Here is a 19,569-nt window from a genome sequence, read left to right as displayed (position 1 = left end):
ATATATATTGAAAATAGCAATCCTCAGTCAACCAAGACACAGAAGATACCTGCAGTCTAGATAAAATGTTTCATATAAATACATTCATGGTTTTAAAAAATAATAATAATAATAAAAAAAATCATAGAACCTGCTGACAGACTGAAGCGCAAGTAGCTTTCTTACATGTATGCAACTTTTGTGATGCTACCAGGCTGACTAAAGGTTATTTAACAATGACCAATTTTAAACACGGAAAAATTGGTAACGTGGCTCCAGGACAGTCATTTAAAAAGTTGCTACTGATATGGGAAGTATTTCCTGTTGTCCTAAACCAACTGTATGCGTCTTAAAAAGAAAAAAAATTCTTTTTTAGAAAAGCTATTTCCTCACTCCTTTTAGTGACTGGCGTAGTTCCATGCACAACTAGGTACGGTCAACTTCACATACCAGGTTTTCTTCTTCCCTTTCCCCTTGGGGTTCTTGAGCTGGCAATGGTCTGGCCTGGCCAGAGAAAGTTATGCATGGGGAAGGCTGAACTTGGTCCCAAGGAGAAGGGATGATTTAGTTAAAGGTTATATAGCCATGATTTATTTTTGCTAAAATCTGTTTGAACTGGAAAAAAGAAAAATACACATACATGCAATAAAGGAGAAACTTGCCCTGAAATTGCAAGCTAGTGTGTTCAAGAGAAGCATAGTACAAAATCTTTTACTTTCTGTACAGTGACAATATCAAAGAATTTTTCTTTTAACCATCATATACACAACACAAATAATATCAATAGAAATCTATAAATACTTTAAAATGAATCTGTAATATATAGCAGTTGAGGGCCACAGCTATACAAAAGGTAAGCAACATATATATATAAAACGATTGAGAAAGTGCAAAGTAGAACAGTATCAAGAGCCTCCACTTTTTACAGCATTTATGGTTCAAGTGTGAAGAGCTAGCAGGGATGCAGGAGCTCAGCTACAATTCAAAAGAAGACACAGTACAGCATTCTGCACACCAAATGATGAACTGTTATTAAATTAGATCTTCCTGCTTCTTCGTATCTATGGCTTCCAGTTAACAAGAGAAGATTTTTTTTAGAATGAATTTCTGTAAAGAGTGATTTGTCCCTTTTTACAAGTTCCATAAAGCAAAGATTCCCTGGCCACAGACTGCTTTTCTGCAAGTAAAACAAGACTACCTGGGGAAACAGCTGCTGGTTTCTGGTCGCCTTGTTATGCTTACCATATTTAAAAGGTGAACAGAAATACCTTTCCATAAGGTGAATACAGGCATTTAGACCCTGATCCTCTAAAGTACACACAGGCAGCCTGTACCATTACTCAGGTGCATGTGAAGGTCTAGAGGATCAATGCCTTCAAAACAAAACCACTAACTGACCCTCAAAAAAAAAAAACAAAACCAAAACCAAACCCCCAAACTCCTTTGCATTTCAAATCTGTTTGGAGACATCTGCCCATCAGTTTCACTGCTGTTTGCCAATCAAGATGCAGGTTTTGCGTTCTGCGTTCAGGTGATGCTTTCTCATCAGTACCTCCTGTCGCAGCGCAAGTCTTTGTTTTGTTTTATGCCGCGTATCCTAGTGGAAAGCTCTGCTTGAATTAAAATACAGTGGCAAGTAAAAACATATTTGGTGAGCTGGAAGTTGAAATAGTTAATTCAACGCTCTTGAATGAAATTTCAAATAACTTGTTTTAAGAAGGCTTTTCAGTTCACCTTTACTTCAGTAAGTGTACTTTATATTTTTTTTAGGCACTGTAAATATTCAAGATGCTAACTGATGTGCAGAAGAATCCCTCCATTCTCAAGCAGTGCATTATTAGTGATCTCTAGCAAGTTCTTGACTAACATTGTAGTCTTAGTTTTGTTTTTAAATGGAGAAGGGTAGAGTTTACTTTCTTTTCCTCCCTCACTAAGTATCTTACTATGACAGAAGAATCATCACAGTTATATTAATTTGTCTCTGAAATACAGGCCAGACTTCAGAATGAATTACAGAGAAGTTGCAAGCAGTCTGAATATGCTAGAGAACCAATAATAATAAAATGACCTGGTCATACTGCGTCACATGATGATGTCTGTCTCAAAACTGGAGATGCTCACATGAAACTCTCTGAAGACCATCAGCGTCTAATCTGCTAATAATTAAGAATTTGGAGTCTAAGACAGTCTCTGTTGTACTCGATAGAGATTATAGAAACATTCATCCATTTGGTATATTTTCTGAATGTGTGATAGCTACAGTATACACAGACATCCAAAACTGAGGCATCAGAAGGAACCACCTGCACAACTGTCTGGTCAACATAACTTGTTTATTTGCCTCCGTACATTCTTTCGATGTCGTTGAGGTAATGGTTTTTCAGTTCTTTCCTTTTCAGCTTGAAAGCATCTGTTACTAACCCAGTCTCTGGGGTCCATGGTTCAGGGCTTAACCGTACTTTGATGGGTATTTCAAACCGTTCTAATTTCACTGCAGGAACAAGAAGAAACAAAAGCATTACTATGATTATGTAGCCAAATGAGATACTAATTCATGCTACCTAAAAATCTAAGGTGAGCACCCTGTAGCTTGTATAATACGGTGTCCTACTTAATGAAGTAACCTTGCAGAAGGGCCGCAAGCACATTTAATCTTGTACCAATGCCGAGTGCTGGTTAGCGTGCAAATAGTCTAGTAATGCACTGTACTTACAGCTCGTATTGGATGTGACAGTGTAAAATCTAAAGCTCGCAACAAATGAGCGTGTAGCCTGAAGACCTGAGACTACTGTCACCAGAGGCTACACTGAAATCTGGAGTTGTATCTTTATTATAGGAGTGTAGTAATAACTAGATTAACTCGGAGTAGTTGGATGTGCTTCATATTTAAATTAGAATGAAGTACTCCTATACTTTCCATGGCTGAAAGATTCTTTCCCAATTTTTTCCTTCCTAAGAGTTTGTTTAGAGTTAAAAATAAAGGGACTTCTCAGTATTTTTTGTTACATGAGTCACTTATTTTCCCTTCAGCTGGAAGCGGTGGCTTGGCACATGCACAGCCCCTCTGCAACCAAAGCTGCTTCCCTCTCTTGCCCAGGCAACAGCCGAAGAGGGGGAAGCAGGGGAGGAGGTAGGAAACTGCTTTGGGGAGCAGGGCAGGGACATCGGGAACAGGGCAGGGAGCTGCTGCCTGTGCGCAATACTTGATGGGCTCTGCTGTCCGCTCCTGTACGTGGGCCAGGAAGGGGATCCCACATGCCTGCAGCCGAATTTCTGGGCCAGCCTGTGGCAGCCTTGCCTCCAGGTGGCAGCAAATGTCGGGCCGCTGGGATCCCTGGCTGTAAGTCTGTGCCTGGGAGCTCTTCTGTCTCTGTCTTCAAACTGGTATTGTAATGTACCGTTTCATCTTACTTAGATATATGCCCGCTCGTGATGAAGGTGTGTTACGTTCTGCTAAAAATGGGAACGAGCGCTTTAAAATAGTTTTGGAAGAGAAGTTGCAAATAAATTAGTTGTTTCTTAATGGTAGATTACTCTCTAGAAGGTAGAAAGAATGTATAAGCAAAGATTTTGAATAAACAAATCTATATGGATAGTAATTTGCCTAGTTCATGATAGAAAAACATGGATTAAAATGTTTACACCCAAGTCTGAGACCTATGGATTGATTTTTTTTGTTGTTGTTGTTGTTTTCAAGGCAAGACTTAACAGTGCCTTTCATTCTTGTTTTCTTGGTTTTAAAAGGCAGATTCTCCTCCCTAAAGTTTGAGAGGCATTGCTTAGCATGTGCTCAAGTCCAGTCTCACTGCGTCCTTGTATGAGGTGTCAAGTGCTTTAAAGAGTTTTTTTCCCAGTTAGTTTGTTAATTTTTTGGCCCCATAAAGGATTGAGGAAGTTTTTCATCATTCAGTACCACAGCAAGGAATAGCAGGCTTTTAAGCTGTTACAACCATGAGGATTGTGGTTGTTCAAAGCTGTAGGGGACAAAGTTGCATGGAAGAAAAAACAGCTTTGAAGCCTCTTGCTTAACTAGTTTTCTTATCAGCAAGTGTCTTATAACTTTCCTTCCAAATTGACAGCTCTTTTGGATCTTATTTTAACTGTATTAGACAAGCAACCCATCTCTAGAATTCAGCTGAAAAAAAAGCTCAGCTTTTTTTAGAAAATAAAAAAAGATCAAGTAGTTAACGTGACCAAAAAGTATGTCAGTTCCTGGGATAATAGGCAACAATCCGATGTTGTCTTTGTCTCTGATTAAACTATTAAGTTTGGCAGATAAAGAGGCAACAGGAAGAAGGAAGAGCAGTTAGTGAGGAAAACTGAAAGTTTTTGCTAGATAAGCACCGTGAGATTGGCTAGCACAATATGCCGCTTTACTTACTCTTGTTTGCCACTTCTTTAATCTCTTGCAGTATTTCAGCTTCCATTGTAGGATTGTTACAAATATCTACCCAGGTTCCACTGATGCCTTTCTGCTCAGCTAACGCTGTCAGCTTCTTCTGATTAGGAACCACAAAACTGATCACGTAAGACTGGTCGCTGCCACAGGATGGCAAGAGAAGGAAGGAAAAAAAAAGATCCAAACAGTTGAGGCTTCCGTTTTGGGCAGTAAAATGCTTACTTGCTGTTAGATACACAGATCCACAGTGTTTTTTGAACTGTAGTTAATCCCCCATACACAATCCTTGTGCATTAAGTCTTCACAACTGATGACTTATCAAAGGTATTCTACGTTGTTTTGCAACGTTAGGGTTGATCGCTATCATGTTTTGCTGTAATTTCACAAGTGCACATCTCAGTTTAGCTTCCCAGCTATACCCGGTGTTTAGCTAGTTCTCTTCTGTTTCCGTTCATGTAGCGTGTTTAAGTTGAGGGGAGGGCAAGGAGAGGCCGGGACTAATTCCGAAACTCAGTGGAGAGCTTCGGATCAGGTGCAAAGTGTCCAGATTAACTTTTCTCTGATTCTGCCAGAAAGCCAAAACACATGCTAAATATAATTATACGACTTTGGGGAAGGGATGGGATGGAACTGGTGTGTATTAGGATAGGGGAAATGCCACAAGAAAAACATAGATCGTTTCTTCAGCTTTTAGCAAATCTGGGCACCTGTGCTACTTCAGAGATGCTATTTATAACTTGCACTCTGGTAGGGGGGTTTGTTCAATGGAAATCATGGAAACCTATAGTGCATCATCAGCGAAGTGGGTCAGAGCCTATATTTCACATTTACCCTAAATGGAGTTTCTAAACTAATACCGCTCTTACCTTTTGGCATAAGCACAGATATTGTCAATCAATGGACAGTTCTTCAGTGCTGCCTCTACTTTGCCCAGAGATACATATTCTCCTGCTTGTAGTTTTACCAAGTCTTTCTTACGATCTAGGAGTTGACGGGGAAGGGAAAAAAAAAAATAAAGCTCATTCCATTTAAACTTTTGTGTTTACACAGACTCATCTGCAAAGCCACTCTGTGTATTCTGTGCAATGCTATGCAAGATTCTTCAGAAACATGAATTAAAGCATCTTACTAAAATTTTAAAGCAGCTGATAGCATGTACGTATTCTGCCAGCTTTACAAAGGCTTCTGTAAGAAATTTTATATAGCGCTACACTTCTTGTCACACAACTTGTATGAAAGTGATGGGGACTCTGATTTTTAAAGCTTTGTAATTAATACCAAGTGTTAATCTTACATTTATTCTTTAAAGTCCATGTGCTAAATTTAGGTAGTGATAATGTCACAGGAAACAGCATCACTTCCAAAATTTTCCTACAGCTGTGAGGACTTTTGGGAATGTGTTTTACACTGTGATTCTGCAAGCAGGTAATTTTAAGTAGCTTAGCCCTGGCAAAGCTAACGGGATTAATAGCATGCTTGTAATTATGTTTAGTCAAGATCTTGTAATATATTAAGATATCAAAAATTGAGGCCAACCTATGATCTGCAGACACCCATCTGGATGAAATTCCCCTATATCTCCTGTACAGAACCATCTCTGACCATTCTCATCAATGGAGAACTCTTCTGTTGTCTTCTCTTCGTTTTTAAAATATCCCATTGAGACATTAGGTCCACCAATTATAATTTCTCCTCTAGGATTAGGCTTGTCTTTATTAGTATAGCCCCCTGAAAACAAGAAAATTCCCCCACAGTTATTTTTAACTTGTATATTCTGCTGCCAAGAAAGTATTTTGAGACTTCAACTTGAAGTTAATGCACAGAAGTTGATGACTTATTTTTAATAGTAATCTTTAAGACTAAAAGATAAAGAATGATTACTTCATATGCTACACCTGGCTAAGCAGACAGGCAAAGAAACTACCTAAGCAGTGGTTAAATGAGTTACTCTGAAATCAAATTTAATGCTCTCACCTTCTTGCCAGTCTCTCAATTTTATTTCACAACAAATAAGAGGAGCTCCAACTCTGCCAGTGCTGTAATCAGCAACTTAGGGAGAGAACAAAGAAGAATACAAAGATTTTTGTCACTTGAAATATAAACTCAAACCATAAATAAGGCAGTAGCTTATCTCCAGTTACTTTACTGCAGTGAGGAACTACAGCTATCTTGACTTTATATGAGGGTTTGGTGGGGTTTTTTGTATAGCTGTGTCTTAAATTATGTATTTCCAGAAATATGTTAAGTACCTTCTGTAATTGTTCCAGCCCCACATGTTTCTGTTAGTCCATAGCCTTGACCAACAGGACAGCAAAAACAGATGTTCATGAATCTTTGTGTTTGAGGCGAGAGTGGCGCTCCTCCAGAAAGCATCATACGGACATTCCCTCCCAGTAGTGCCTTGACTTTTTTAAACAACAGTCTTGAAAGAAAGGAAAAAAAGTATTAAAAATCATTCACTCAGCTCACTTTTTATAAAAAGAAAGAGACACAAACCACCTTTTTCCTTCCTATCTGGAACACCTTAAAAATAACTTAATCATTCACAGATTTTAGTGGACAGCAGGGATAATAAAAAAAAATTATTTCTTGTGTAACACTTGAAGATGGCAGAATTCCTGTAACTTAACTAAAAAAACATTCCAATTTTATTACTAAAAAAAGTAACCCAATGAAAACTAACTAGTCATCTGTCCTGAAGATTAGTCATTCCTACCATTAAATATCTTATCCATTTCCAGTAAGAACTTGGATTATTTCAGTTAGTTGTTGGATGATATTTGCATGTTGGATGAGAACTGTCTGATGTCAGATAGCTTAGATGATTATTCTTTTAGACTGTTCACAAATCAAAAGGAAGAAGGTACACTTGGGCCGTGAATTATAAATTATACTTACACATTACACAGAGGTGCATCATATCCCCTCTTGATTTGTTCCAATTTGTAGTCATAGCCTATCTTGAACAGAGTTCTCTGAATATAGTTCATCTCTTGAACTTTACTCATGACATTTTTATAAATTCTGTCCATTATTTCCTACAAAGTGTTAAAAAGAGCAAGGAAAATTACCACATAGACTAGCATGTGTAAAGTAAATTCCATGTTAAAAATAAAGTAAAAAAACCCCTACTATTCTTCCTTTAAAATGGGTAACACAGTAAGAGTGAAAATGTCTGCATCATTGGTTAGGCAATGCTTAACTGTAATGTTTTTAATGTGTGATCAATTAGTCACTTTATAGACCATGACAGCTTGGAGCTATGTGAAATGAGTGGAATGAAGTATCGAAAATGCAGTAGAAAATGGGTGACCAGGCTTCTGCATTCCACAAAGTCTTAGCACTATCCAAAAAATAGTAAGGCTAAGTCACCCAAAGACCAGTATAAGCTACAGAAGCAATAGGACTTAGTCTCCTGATCGCTTTTTCCTATAAGGGGAGACTACGCATGGCCTGCTTACCCCAAGAACAGCAAGAGGGACTTAGGCTAAGTGTTACCTTGGAGACAAGCAGCTGAGATTGAGCACCCCAACAACTATGGCAGCGCAGCTTAACTTGCTAAATTCTGTAACTCAGCCGAACGCCCGTATCTTAAGGTTAAATCCATCTCGGCTAAAGCCACCCTGCTTTCGCCCTATGCAAAGTGGGGTTTCAGAGTGTGAACGTCAAAGACTTTCTGTAACCTATTGTTGTATCAGTAGCCCAGTAAAACATCACTTGCAGCTATTAAAACACATCTATGGTTTTCGATCAAAAAGGGGTTTGGCTTTAGCATACATATATTCTTGTGCTCATCTGCAGCATCAGTACTCAGTTCAAGCAATGACAACTGGAATTTCTATATTCTGCTTTTTTTTCCTATTAGTGACAGTTACTTACACGTGAAGAGAAACAAAAATGTTAGTAAATAGATTTTTCTAGCATGAACAAGATAGAAAGCATCATTTTTTTGCTAAACATATCTGCTTCTGCTTACTTACAGGCACAGCTGCCATCAGTGTAGGCTTAAGTACAGTACAGTCTCCTTTGCTTCCTTTCTTAATTTTACTTGACTGTAATAAGGAAAAAATGTCAATTTATGAAGCTGAACACCAAGCAGATCTTTAGAAAAGGACTAAAGAGGGAGATCTATTAGCATGTAATTTGTTTAAATCTCTTTCCCTGTCCCTCCAAAAACACATTTCCTGCGTAATTTTTTTTTTTCTCATTGTGATGGAAAAAGTAATGATAAACAACAATTTCAGCCAAAATGCTAGGTGTTTGACACGCCCAACCTGGTTAAGTCCACTTTGTATATCTTCCTCTTACTTCCTCCCTCTAGCACTTGCTTTCTCCTCCATCTTAGAATCATAGAATTGTTTAGGTTCTATGCCTCTACTTTCTAAATTGTTACTTTGTAATTAATCAATGTGAAAGTGTCTGTAATCAACCAGTGTGAAACAGGTCCTTCAGCAAAGGCAAGACCTTTTAAGATCATCCAGTCCAACCAGTAACCTAACACTGCCAAGTCCACCACTAAACCAGTTAAGGGGAGAGTAGCAATTTCATGTTTCCTGGCTTGGTGGCTGGATTATTTATAATGAAAGTGAAAACTCAGAATCATTAAGATTGGAAAGAACTCTTCCTCCAGGAGTTTTTGCCTGATGTAATCTCTATACCAGCAAAATGTACAGAAGCATTCTTTTCCAGCTTAATTTGCTCTTATTTATCTTAATTGTTAAATGGAAAAAGGCAAAAGGCTAAGTAGAAGATCTACAATAACTAGATAAAGAACTGATAAAGTGAGACCAAAAATTTAAAATCACTTTAAACAGTCTTATGTTGAGCTAATCTATTAATAGCTGTATTATATATCCCGATATCCAGTGGATAATGCTATATGCATTTATTAGGTTTTCTTTCAGATTTCCTAAGTATCATAAAAGTAAAGATTTTAATAAAATTTATATGGTATAACCTGCTGGTATAGTCCACCAGGAATGCCAATTTGCATCATTTTCTGAAAAAAATTACATTTCTGAAGTGTGCCATATACATCAGCATTTCTTTAATGAAAGAGGATAACTGGGCAAGAAGAATTCAGACTGCAAAAGCAAATTTAAGCTTCCCTGTCCCTCCTCACCTGATCCGATAGTGTGAGTGGAGAGGAATAGCCAATCCTGCAGCCATAAGTGATGCAAGAAATTTCTGCTGTCAATTCTAATACATGGGCCAGAGGCAAATAACCAATGTAAGTATCCTTGGGTCTAGGAAAGGAAAGGGAAGGATTATCCAATTAACAATGATGCGCAAGTGGACTGAAAATACTCTTTACCAGTTTAATTGTGTGCTTAGTTATTAGTTTTTTAAAGACTTGGATCACAAGTGAGGCTTACTCTTCTGCACACAAGAACGGTGCGATTTCAAACCCCAGTTTATACACAAAATGGGGAAAATCCTACCTTACTGAAATCAGTATGAATTACAGGATTTCCCTTTTTTTCTAGGAAACTCAAAGATCCCTTAGTGCTCCACTGCTGCTTCCTCCCCTTCCGGGAGATTTCATCCCAGGTACCAAATGAAGGATGAAATCACTGCATTTTAAAATAATCACCAATGATTTACAAATCCTTGACAGCCATCATAGCATCTCCTTCTAAAATAGTTTAGTAGAAAGAGAGCTGATCACTGAAGTACTGGGGCTTATTTCAGGAAATAATTTTTTAGACAGTTCTCAGCAAGAAACTCAGAGCCATCATTTAACAGAAGCTTTCAGCATCAAGTCAGAACTGGTTTTATATTCTATCACAGAAGGAGTTTAGCAACATAGCTTATTTCAGCTATTAAACCCTTCGTGAATGTAGTGACAAACGTACCCACATTCATGAAAAATTTCCTCGAAATATTAATGTGAGGGAATTTGCAGTTGGTTTTACTATCATCAGTGCACAATTTATTACTTTTCTGCTCATTTAGTGAATTAGACTTGAGCAGATTATGCAGCATGTGCATTATCCATCCAACAGTGCTGTCTCTAGATCAATGGAAGTGGTATGCTCTGACATACTTCCTAAAGTGATTCTAACTGCCCGAAAGCATCTAAAAAAATTCCCAAGTTTGACTAGATGAGGACTCTCCTTATCTGGTGGCATCTTCTGATGCACAGGAGTGCAAAAATGTATCACAGACTTAAAGCTAAGGATAGTAATTAAAAAAAAAAAAAAGTAGAAACAGCATGTGAGACGAGCTAGAAGGGCATCCTTTTCAAACAACAGGGTACGTTCACACACACAAGATATATTTCTTATAAATTAAAGATTAGTGGGCTCACAATAAAATGAAGAAATTTGATAACACCCAATGCCAGCAACAGACTTTCTATAAACTTAGGTACTTTTGGAGGTTTAGTTTTATCTCTCCGTACACACGACAACTAAGTGTTTCTTACCCCAGTCCAGGTATTCTCTCGCACTGTCCCGTCATTCCAGCTATTAAGTTTTTATGCTGCATCATCACTCCTTTAGGTCTCCCAGTAGACCCGCTGGTGTACATTACTAAAGCCAAGTCTGTAGGAACAGGTCTGCTTGGCAGAACGCTTGCTACAAAACGCAGGAGAAAAACTGTTATTAAGTGTTCTCTACTTTCTAAATTGTTACTTCTGTAATTAATCAACGTGAAAGTGTCTGTAATCAACCAGTGTGAAACAGGTCCTTCGGCAAAGGCAAGCACAAAGTGTGGTCAGTGCTGGATGCAGAAGTCAGTGATGAAGCGAGCAGTGGTCTGTTTTGAAGAGGAAGTGAGGGAAGGCAGGTTTTGAAAGGAAGGACAAGTATTTGGGCACCGACACAATCTGGGTGATACTTTTGCCATTACATCTTAAAGCTGACTGCAAGTTTCACAGAAAAAGGCTTCTGAAGACCAAGTAAACCTGTCAAGGGCAGTGAAGGGGAGGAATACAGTACCGGAGAGAAACAACAGGTTGAGGGGGAAAACCAAAACCAAAAAACACCCCAACACCCCAAAAAGCTGCAAGTCAGCTTTTCTGCCAATCGCTCTTCCAAAGCCAAGGTTGTAGAGCTAAGACTACTTTTTTTTCTTTTCTTTTTTTTTTTTTTTTTTTTTTTTGAATGAATGAACCTTCCTCAGGTAAGCTGCTACTTAGTGGAAAAGCAGTAAGCTTTACAACACTTTTGATTTTTCTTTTAGTCTGTTGGCATTTATTCTTAGGATGAAAATGATTAGCTTTCATGGCTTTCACAGCTAGGAAGGCAGCAGAAGTGTCTGCAAGGGAAGCAAGGTTTTTAGGGAAAAACAAAACAACACAACACCCCTCAAGGTAACTGCTGGTTTGTATCCCTACCTTAAGCTGATCAAAGATAAGCAGTTGTAATGAATGTGTGCTTCCCTGCAAAAAGCTCCTTTGCCAATTTATCTCCTCTTTTATTCAAGAGAGAGGAGATCTGACTAGGCACAGACTGCTGATTTACGGAAAAGAGATGATCAAGGTTGGTTTTTCCTTAAAGCAGATGTTTACAGTCACTCCTGGCTGCCCAGCGTAGCAAGGGATGTAATGGTTATTCCTCTAGCCCAAGGTGCTTTTTAGCTACAGATTGGTTAAGAAAAAAAGGTATTTCCAAACCACCAAGCAAAAAAAAAAAAAAAAAAAGCCTCAAGTGCTTTCTCCTCTTTTCTTAGAAAAAATAGTGAAGGTAAGATGAAGAAAAGGTAAGAGTAGCAGAAAATGGAACACTGCACCGGATTCTATTTTACTTCCTAAAATAAAGGTGGAATCTTAAATTATTCTGGTTATGGTTTAAAAGTTAAAAATAAAGTTCTACCCCAAAATACCTGACACTTGAACAAAGGTGCAGGACAATAAATAGAGATCAAACACATTTTCCATTTATTTAAAGGAAGCCAGAAGATGAACTGGCAATCTGCCACTGCCTTTGTGTTAGGGACCTGCACGGGTGGGTTTTTTCTGCTACACATCCCTCTTAACCTAGGTCTGATTTCACTGTTAACATTGCTTGACCGGTTCTCTGTGAAGTGATTCACTTACAGTTTTCTGGTTTGGCTCCCAGCTCTTCTACTGTCTGCATACTGTGAATCTCCACATTTTCAGGGTATTCCGATTTATTGATAGTCTTCTTGTCCACATAAATGATGTGTTTAAGACAGGAGACTTGTGGCAATGCAGTCTACAGAAGAGAAAGGAAATTTTTAGTACTGACTGCACTGTAAAATTATAGGGCTGCTTGTAGGCAGCTGAACGTGGTGCCAAATTACCTTAAGTTTGCTCTCAAGAAGTTCTACACTTGTGACCAGATATGATGCTCCACACTCATTGAGACCATAGATTACTGCCTCTTCACCCAGGGTGGCGTACAGCGTAACAACTGTTACAGTAACGAGAAAGAGAACATGAATGAAATGTTAAAGTAGTACTAAATGCAAAAGCTCTTGCTTTAGCTCACTAGAAAGCATTGCGGGAGGCATAAAATTAGCTCAGTGGGGAATTTACTAATTTGGAAACACAACCGCTTTTAATTTTTCCACATCAGAATTTTATGCCACAGGAGCTCTCTGAAATGAGGAGGACAGTCATATAGGAAGCATTTCTTTACTGAGAGGGTGGTCAAACACTGGAACAGGCTTCCTAGAGAGGTGGTCGATGCTGCAAGCCTGTCACTGTTTAAGAGGCATTTGGGCAATGCTTTATATGCATTTGGGCAATGCTTTTATAACATGCTTTAACTTCTGGTCTGGCAGTTGGACTAGATGGTCATTGTAGGTCCCTTCCAACTGAAATAGTCTAGTCTATAGAAGAAGAGAAATCATCAAAACAAAGAGATCCACCAAAGCCCGACAATAATGCGCTAAGCAACCACACAGTAAGCAACTGAGAACACGTGTTCTGCCCCGGGGCTCTCTGCAGCCCGAACTCAGGGGCAGAGGCGACGCTCCAAACACCACGGGCACCAGTCACGGCTGAAAGCTATGCACTTCCACAAGCAGCTCTTTCAGCAGCGTCAGCTACTTTGCTTGCTCCCGTGACGTTACTGATAGGGGCAAGGCAGAGAATCAGACTAAGGAATCAGACTGTTTTTCATGTTGTTAGATTATTTTTAACCCTGGCTGGCTACAGTGATGCCATTAAGTGCCTCACAGGCACCAAGGAGTTCACGTCTTCCCGTCACCTCTCTACTGAAAAAAATACCTTCCTATAGTATTGTCTGCTAGCTCAAACTCTAACCTCTAAAGGCCATTCAAGGAATTTAATAATCCTGTGCAATAGGGTTGATGTGGAAGGGCCAAAAAGAGAGTAATGTTATATGGCTGATTCTTCCTGCCTCTCAAAGTGTGAGGACCAAGACTAGCTTAAGCATCCTCTCCTACTTCAGTAGCAATGTCAGCTCTTCCATTATTGCCCTTTAACAGCCTCTCTGCGTACTCTACTGTATGACCTTCTTCTTGCACAGTCAGCTACTACTAGTACTGGAAGAAAAAGAGGCAGCCTAGTGCAAGCAAAACCAAAAGGTGGCAACAAAAATAAGCTATGGGTCAGCGTGTTGTATGCAGACTGGGCATGTGAGTGCATAGCAACCTTTGCTACTTCACCGAGAAGTTCGTATGCATTAAGTCAGGTTAGAGATTTTTGACAGCTTAAATAAAATTAAGAAAAAGTAAAAAACCCATATACATAACTGTAATGAACTTGAACAGCTTAATATCGCCAAAAAACCCTCAGACTAGCATATGATTTTGATTACCATTCTTCTCTCTTCTAATAACCATTTCATGTTTCGGCTGCATAAGTCAGGATACAGACAGAAAATACTATAAACACATTCCATGTTTTGGGGGGAGAAATGCAACTACTGACATCTTCAGAGTATTTTAAAAAAACCTGAAGAGTAACCATGCTGTTCTGTCATTCTAACATCTAGAACATTACTACACTAAAATCAGAAAAAACAGTCTCATAAGTATGAGCAAGTTAATTTTAGGGATCTCTGCAATGCATCGAATAGACTGGAAACTTCTAAGAATCAGACCATAGGCAGAGTAAGTTTATGAAATGCTTATACCATCAACAATAGGATTGGCAGATTCAAAATACTTAACAGTCAAACCACTGCTGAGGAATAGTTCTAAAATACATCAGAATTAAACAAGTTCAGCACTCACGAGGAAAGTTGTACTTGAAGCAGGTGAGAGCTGCAATCATCCATTCTGCTCGAGTCTCACAGAAGATGACAACAGTACTCTTTGGGGTTAGTCCCAGGGCAGTCAGTCCACTCCCCAAGCGATTCACTTTCTCATTTACTTCTTCATAGGATAACCATCTGTAAGTGCCTAAAATTAACTGGTGAGGGGGAAAAAAAAAAAAATTGTGATGACAAGAAGCTGCTGGTACAGCTCTACAAGCTTGTGTGAGTTGGTGCGTAACGCCATAAGCACACACACTGCCATTCATTAAAAGAAAAAGAAATTGCTTTAATTTTTCTTAAAGTAGAATAAATAGTGCATCCTGTATTGCGTTATTCTTTAACCACTATAAAATGGATGTTTTATATCATAAGATAATGATTAAGGAAGACCTCTAAGGAGACCTCCATTGTTGAGGCAAGATGCAAGGCAGCTCAAAACCAAATCAGAATTAAGTACAAAACTGTAAGTTTTACCTTTTTGAACACTTTTCCATTTGGTTGCATTTCATTTTCTTCACTCAATATTTCTCTGGTCCCAAGACAGTCCTTCTTCCCAAACTTTGCTAAAGCATGGTCAAACAGTTTGTCCAATGTGTCTGCTCCAGGAATGTTTATGGTTGCTAGTGAGTCAAGATGAGTGACAGAACGGTAGGGACTTCCAGGTTTGTCCGAGATGGGTTTAGCTTTTAAACGTTTTGCCATAGCCTTTTTCTTCTTAGCATTTGTAAGAAAATACCATGGAATAAATACAAGCATACTGTACACAGATATTAACAAGTACACAGGCAGCAAGAGAATGGCACGTACTTCTAGCCTAAGTTTCATTGCAGGTATTTAAAAAACAAAATCTCTTATTGTGTTCTGAAGCAGGCAAGAGCAAAGCAGCAGTGCAGTGTGGCGCAGGAAGAAGCAACAGTAAGTGAAACTTAGGTAATTCTGTTTCAGAGCAGCTGCTAAAATTTTAGTAACCTTTGAGAGCCAACAGTGGACACCTGCGGGTGAAGACCAGAGCCAAGCAGACAGCAGGAAAGAAAAAAAGAAAAAGAGAATTAAATTAGTAATATTACAGTCAGTCCAGTAGCTTTAGTCCTTTTAAGAGTTCACTTCAAATGCATCAAGACAAAGGAGACTGAAGTAACTGATTTAAGAGGCACGTACGCTGCATGAGCGTGTACTGCTCTGAAGACTAAAGAGGATGAATCTTTTCCATACTTGTTTGTTGCATCCACAAATATTTACTTTTCAAAGACTTTTCCCCACTATCTCTGTTTGAATAGTTCAGGGCTGTTGAGCCCAAGTCTGTCCTTCGCATTGTAATATTGCGTTTCAGCTACTTGAGTAATGCTACAATTGCGTAATTGTGAGAAAGGTCAACAGTTGTTTTCCCCCTAAATATTTGTACTACAGAGAAAAGATACAACAGGTTTCTTTACTGCTTTGCAGAATATTATATCAACTTTTATTCAGATTAAAATTTATCTTGATACAGAGTCCTCAAAAGTCTACACAGTGTACTCTAAAAACTAGATAATATTCCAAAACTGCTTTATTAACTTTGCCCGAGCAACTGAATTTTTAATCTATTACTTTTCAATTATCAATGTCAGACTCTTGGAAAGGGATTACACAGATTTGCTTTTCCCCCTCCAAAAACTACTTCAATATATGCATTTCAGAACTCCAGGTATGGAAAATGGAACCCAATTTGACCAATTTAATCCAATTTAAAATAAAGCACAGTTTGGCAAGATTTTATCTGCATGTCAGAAATCTTTCCTCAGTAAGGAAAACTGGGCCTGAATAAAGACCAAAGGTGTTTGGGAGAAAAACAAAAGCATCCTAGCAAACCACAGCTGGGGCTAGCCCACTGGTCGGCAACTAGTCCACGCTGCCACGTAAAAGATATAGGTTCTTATCTTCATCTGGATGGCATGCAAATACGGCATGCAAACACATCATGAATGACGCACACAGCAGGAAAAATAAAAGGCAAAGGTGCGCTAACAAAAGAGCGGTACCTGGGACACATAGGGGAGTGAGTAACGCTGAGAGCTTATGGCAAAGCCCAGTCTTTCATGGACAGAAGCTGACAAACAGATCAGAGCAGGGAAGTTTTCAGGGCTCCATCAAGAATTAAAAGAACGTGGGCACACCTCAAAAATGTACCCTTATTAACATATTTGCCACCCTCAGGCGATGAGGGAGGCTACAATTAACATTTCAGGTTAAACAAGACAACTGCTACTAACAGCATAACAGAAATCTATTAATAGGTTGTTGGGTTTTTTAATAAGAATTCCAACATCTGCAGTTGTGCTGTAGCCAATATCAACAGCATTTAATGTAATGCAAGATTGAGAGAGCTGCAGATACTTAAAATAACATGATCACCGCGTTAAATTTTTTAATTAAATCTATAGACTAAAATTGAATGATAGTATAATGTACTAAACTAAGCTCAGACTTGTTCAAAGAGTGTTCTGCATATTTCTTTTTATAAAAAGCGAATGCTATATTCTTTTCAAAACGTATATGCTTATTGTGCTCTAGTTAACCTCATCATCAACTGCTCAGCATACAGTCAAACCTCAGCAGAAGAGAGAACATTTTCCTTCCCTATAAGCTCCAGTTCTCTAAAATGAAGGTTTACTGCTTTATATTACAAATCTTGTATGATATTTTCATTCCAGTTAATTTGGTGCTCCCAAAGCAGCAGTGGAGCTTGTATTTAAAACAGAAGCCAGCCATAGTGCTAAGACTGCAGTAAGAAAACTTCAGTGCATGCCCATGATTAGACACAATGCTATACGTTAAAATAGACCTCACGGAGAACTCTCACTGCTCTTCACCTTCCAACAAAAAACATATGACCAGAAACGACGACTTGGATAAAAAGCAGGCTTGTTGGACTAACGCAAACAATTTACTATAATGAGACAGTACTATAGCTTTTATTCAGGCTGAGTAGTAGCTTTTTCAGAAGTAGTCCTACTGGTAAAAAAAAAACCTCACTACTAATCAAGAACTAATTTAGAAGGGGAGGAGAGGAATGGGCTCATATTTACTTAAATTCTTTAGCCAATGTTCTGGACTGACCAATAGTATGAAAGGAGTATTGTCTGTGTACATGTTATTACAACAGATACAAAGAACTGAAAATCATATTTTCACACATTGATGTGCTTACTACTTTCTAATTAAATCTATATTGACTGATGCAATTGACTATTAATATATACTTATTGCAATTATCTCGTCTTTCCACTGCTATTTTCCACTCTTTCTTACTGCATCTGGGCAATAGTGAATTGAACTGAAGTCGCTGGGGTAAGAGCTGTCCCTTTTTTTCACCATATCTAAAATTATGAGGACCTGCTCCTCTTGTCATCTAAGCACTGATGAGATGCAAATAACACAGTGAATTACAACAGTACTGTCATGATTTAAACAGGTATTTCACAAGATCCAATTCCCATTTTATTCCTGATTATCAATACTAAGTCTTTAAAACTGAACTAGGTTGCAGAATGGACTGTAAGACTACATGTGAAAAGAGGACTGTTTGAAAAATTACATCCTACTGATGTCATCTAATAATCCTTTCTACATGCATGAAATGTGTGGGTTTATATGTCAGATGATCTTCAAGTTGACTAAGCAACAAAACTCAATTCAGTATGGAACACTAACTTAAGAACTTTTACAGTTTACTGCAACAACTTTCCAACATGCTAAAAAACCTCATCAGAATGTTCAAAATACTGCCTGAAATAATATAAAAAGGTCTTAATGGGAAAGAATGTGTGGTTTGTGCTAAAAGTGGCACCCTGTTGAAATCACTTTTAGCACGTGAATTTTAAGTGCGTGTACAAACACCCTTTGTACGCTTGCAGCCAGTTATGCTAATGTTTGCATTAGTAAAAGTTAAAGGTTGCATTTCTTTCATTTTGAAATTTCAGATTATTTGAAATACTTTTAAAAGTGTGTATAAAAACAGATAACTTAGCTAATTTGTACACATTTATGGTAATTTAAAATGTTTCTATCCTGACAAAAATCAGTTGTAATTCTTAATAGACATCAGTTAGAAAAACTTAGTAAGTCCCAAAAAGACAAAGTTGGCTTTTTCCTTTGAATGTATTCATATAAAAACTCACAGATACACACACACACACACACACAGAGGTATACTTACAAGGTATCTGACAGCGATGACTGAGTTGTTTTAGTGTCGATTAGATCTATATTAAAACAGAAAAAAAAAAGGATTAGAGGTTGGGAATTTTTTTGCCTTGCAGAAAGGGGGAACCTTTAGAATTTCTACCCTACTACTCCTGAAGAACAACAGCCTATGAATTTAGACAAAGGTGGCACACGCAACCCATGCAAGAGGAAAGCAATGACATTATTGGAAAAGACTAAGCTTGCAAACTACAGCTCTTCTCCTGCAGCCAGGGCCACAGAACAAAGTCTGAAATCAGAGCACAGGTTCTGGAACAGAAGAGACACTCCTCTCTTTGTAATTTTTCATGAATTTAACTGAAAAATCTAGAGAATTTTTTTTTTTTTTAAATATAGAAAACATGCTTTTAAATAGTCACAAAAGCTTATGAGAGTAAGTAAGAGCGAAAGTGTGTGTGGGGAACACGGAGAGGGTTTATGCCTCTGGAAGTGACTATTCACGGAGGAGGAAATGCCCTTATCTTCTCTGTATTTAACTATTCACACAGAACAGAATCCACTTAGCCAGCATTTGCACACACAACTGGAATTTCTAAGTGTAACTCAAATAAGTACCTGTGGCTAGAAATTTTATCCTATGCAGTTGAATTTTAATAAGGCAGCAAATCATCATCTTTGCTTAGGAAAGGCTTTAATTAGGCCAAGACCAAAACACTGTAAAGGCTTAATACTGGGAGTATATGAATAACAGTGTTTATTGTCCTTCCTCTTGTGTTAAAAAAGCTTGCCAGGGATCCAATTTACTGTGTAATAGCA

The 19,569-nt window shown here is 38.2% G+C and overlaps 1 protein-coding gene across 8 annotated transcripts in view; it reads right to left on the bottom strand.

The window, feature by feature from the left end:
* Positions 1–19,569, bottom strand: part of ACSL4 (acyl-CoA synthetase long chain family member 4) — a 34,977-nt gene continuing 15,408 nt past the window's right edge. For 4 of the 8 annotated variants that reach the window (XM_075720352.1, XM_075720354.1, XM_075720353.1 and 1 more), the window contains 15 exons: positions 18,767–18,812; positions 15,046–15,563; positions 14,549–14,726; positions 12,647–12,756; positions 12,420–12,558; positions 10,806–10,956; positions 9,501–9,624; positions 8,359–8,430; positions 7,277–7,416; positions 6,628–6,800; positions 6,353–6,427; positions 5,915–6,106; positions 5,245–5,359; positions 4,361–4,518; positions 1–2,470 (listed from right to left, as the gene is read on the bottom strand). In XM_075720352.1, coding sequence (XP_075576467.1) covers positions 2,313–2,470; positions 4,361–4,518; positions 5,245–5,359; positions 5,915–6,106; positions 6,353–6,427; positions 6,628–6,800; positions 7,277–7,416; positions 8,359–8,430; positions 9,501–9,624; positions 10,806–10,956; positions 12,420–12,558; positions 12,647–12,756; positions 14,549–14,726; positions 15,046–15,396 — 2,136 coding nt within the window. In that variant the 5' untranslated portion in view covers positions 15,397–15,563; positions 18,767–18,812 and the 3' untranslated portion in view covers positions 1–2,312. The other 4 variants (XM_075720358.1, XM_009487587.2, XM_075720357.1 and 1 more) reach the window with 4 other exon arrangements.

This window comes from Pelecanus crispus, chromosome 13 (assembly GCF_030463565.1).
Source record: "Pelecanus crispus isolate bPelCri1 chromosome 13, bPelCri1.pri, whole genome shotgun sequence".
In the NCBI taxonomy this organism is placed as follows: Eukaryota; Metazoa; Chordata; class Aves; order Pelecaniformes; family Pelecanidae; genus Pelecanus; species Pelecanus crispus.
This window is presented reverse-complemented; position numbering and strand designations above follow the sequence as displayed.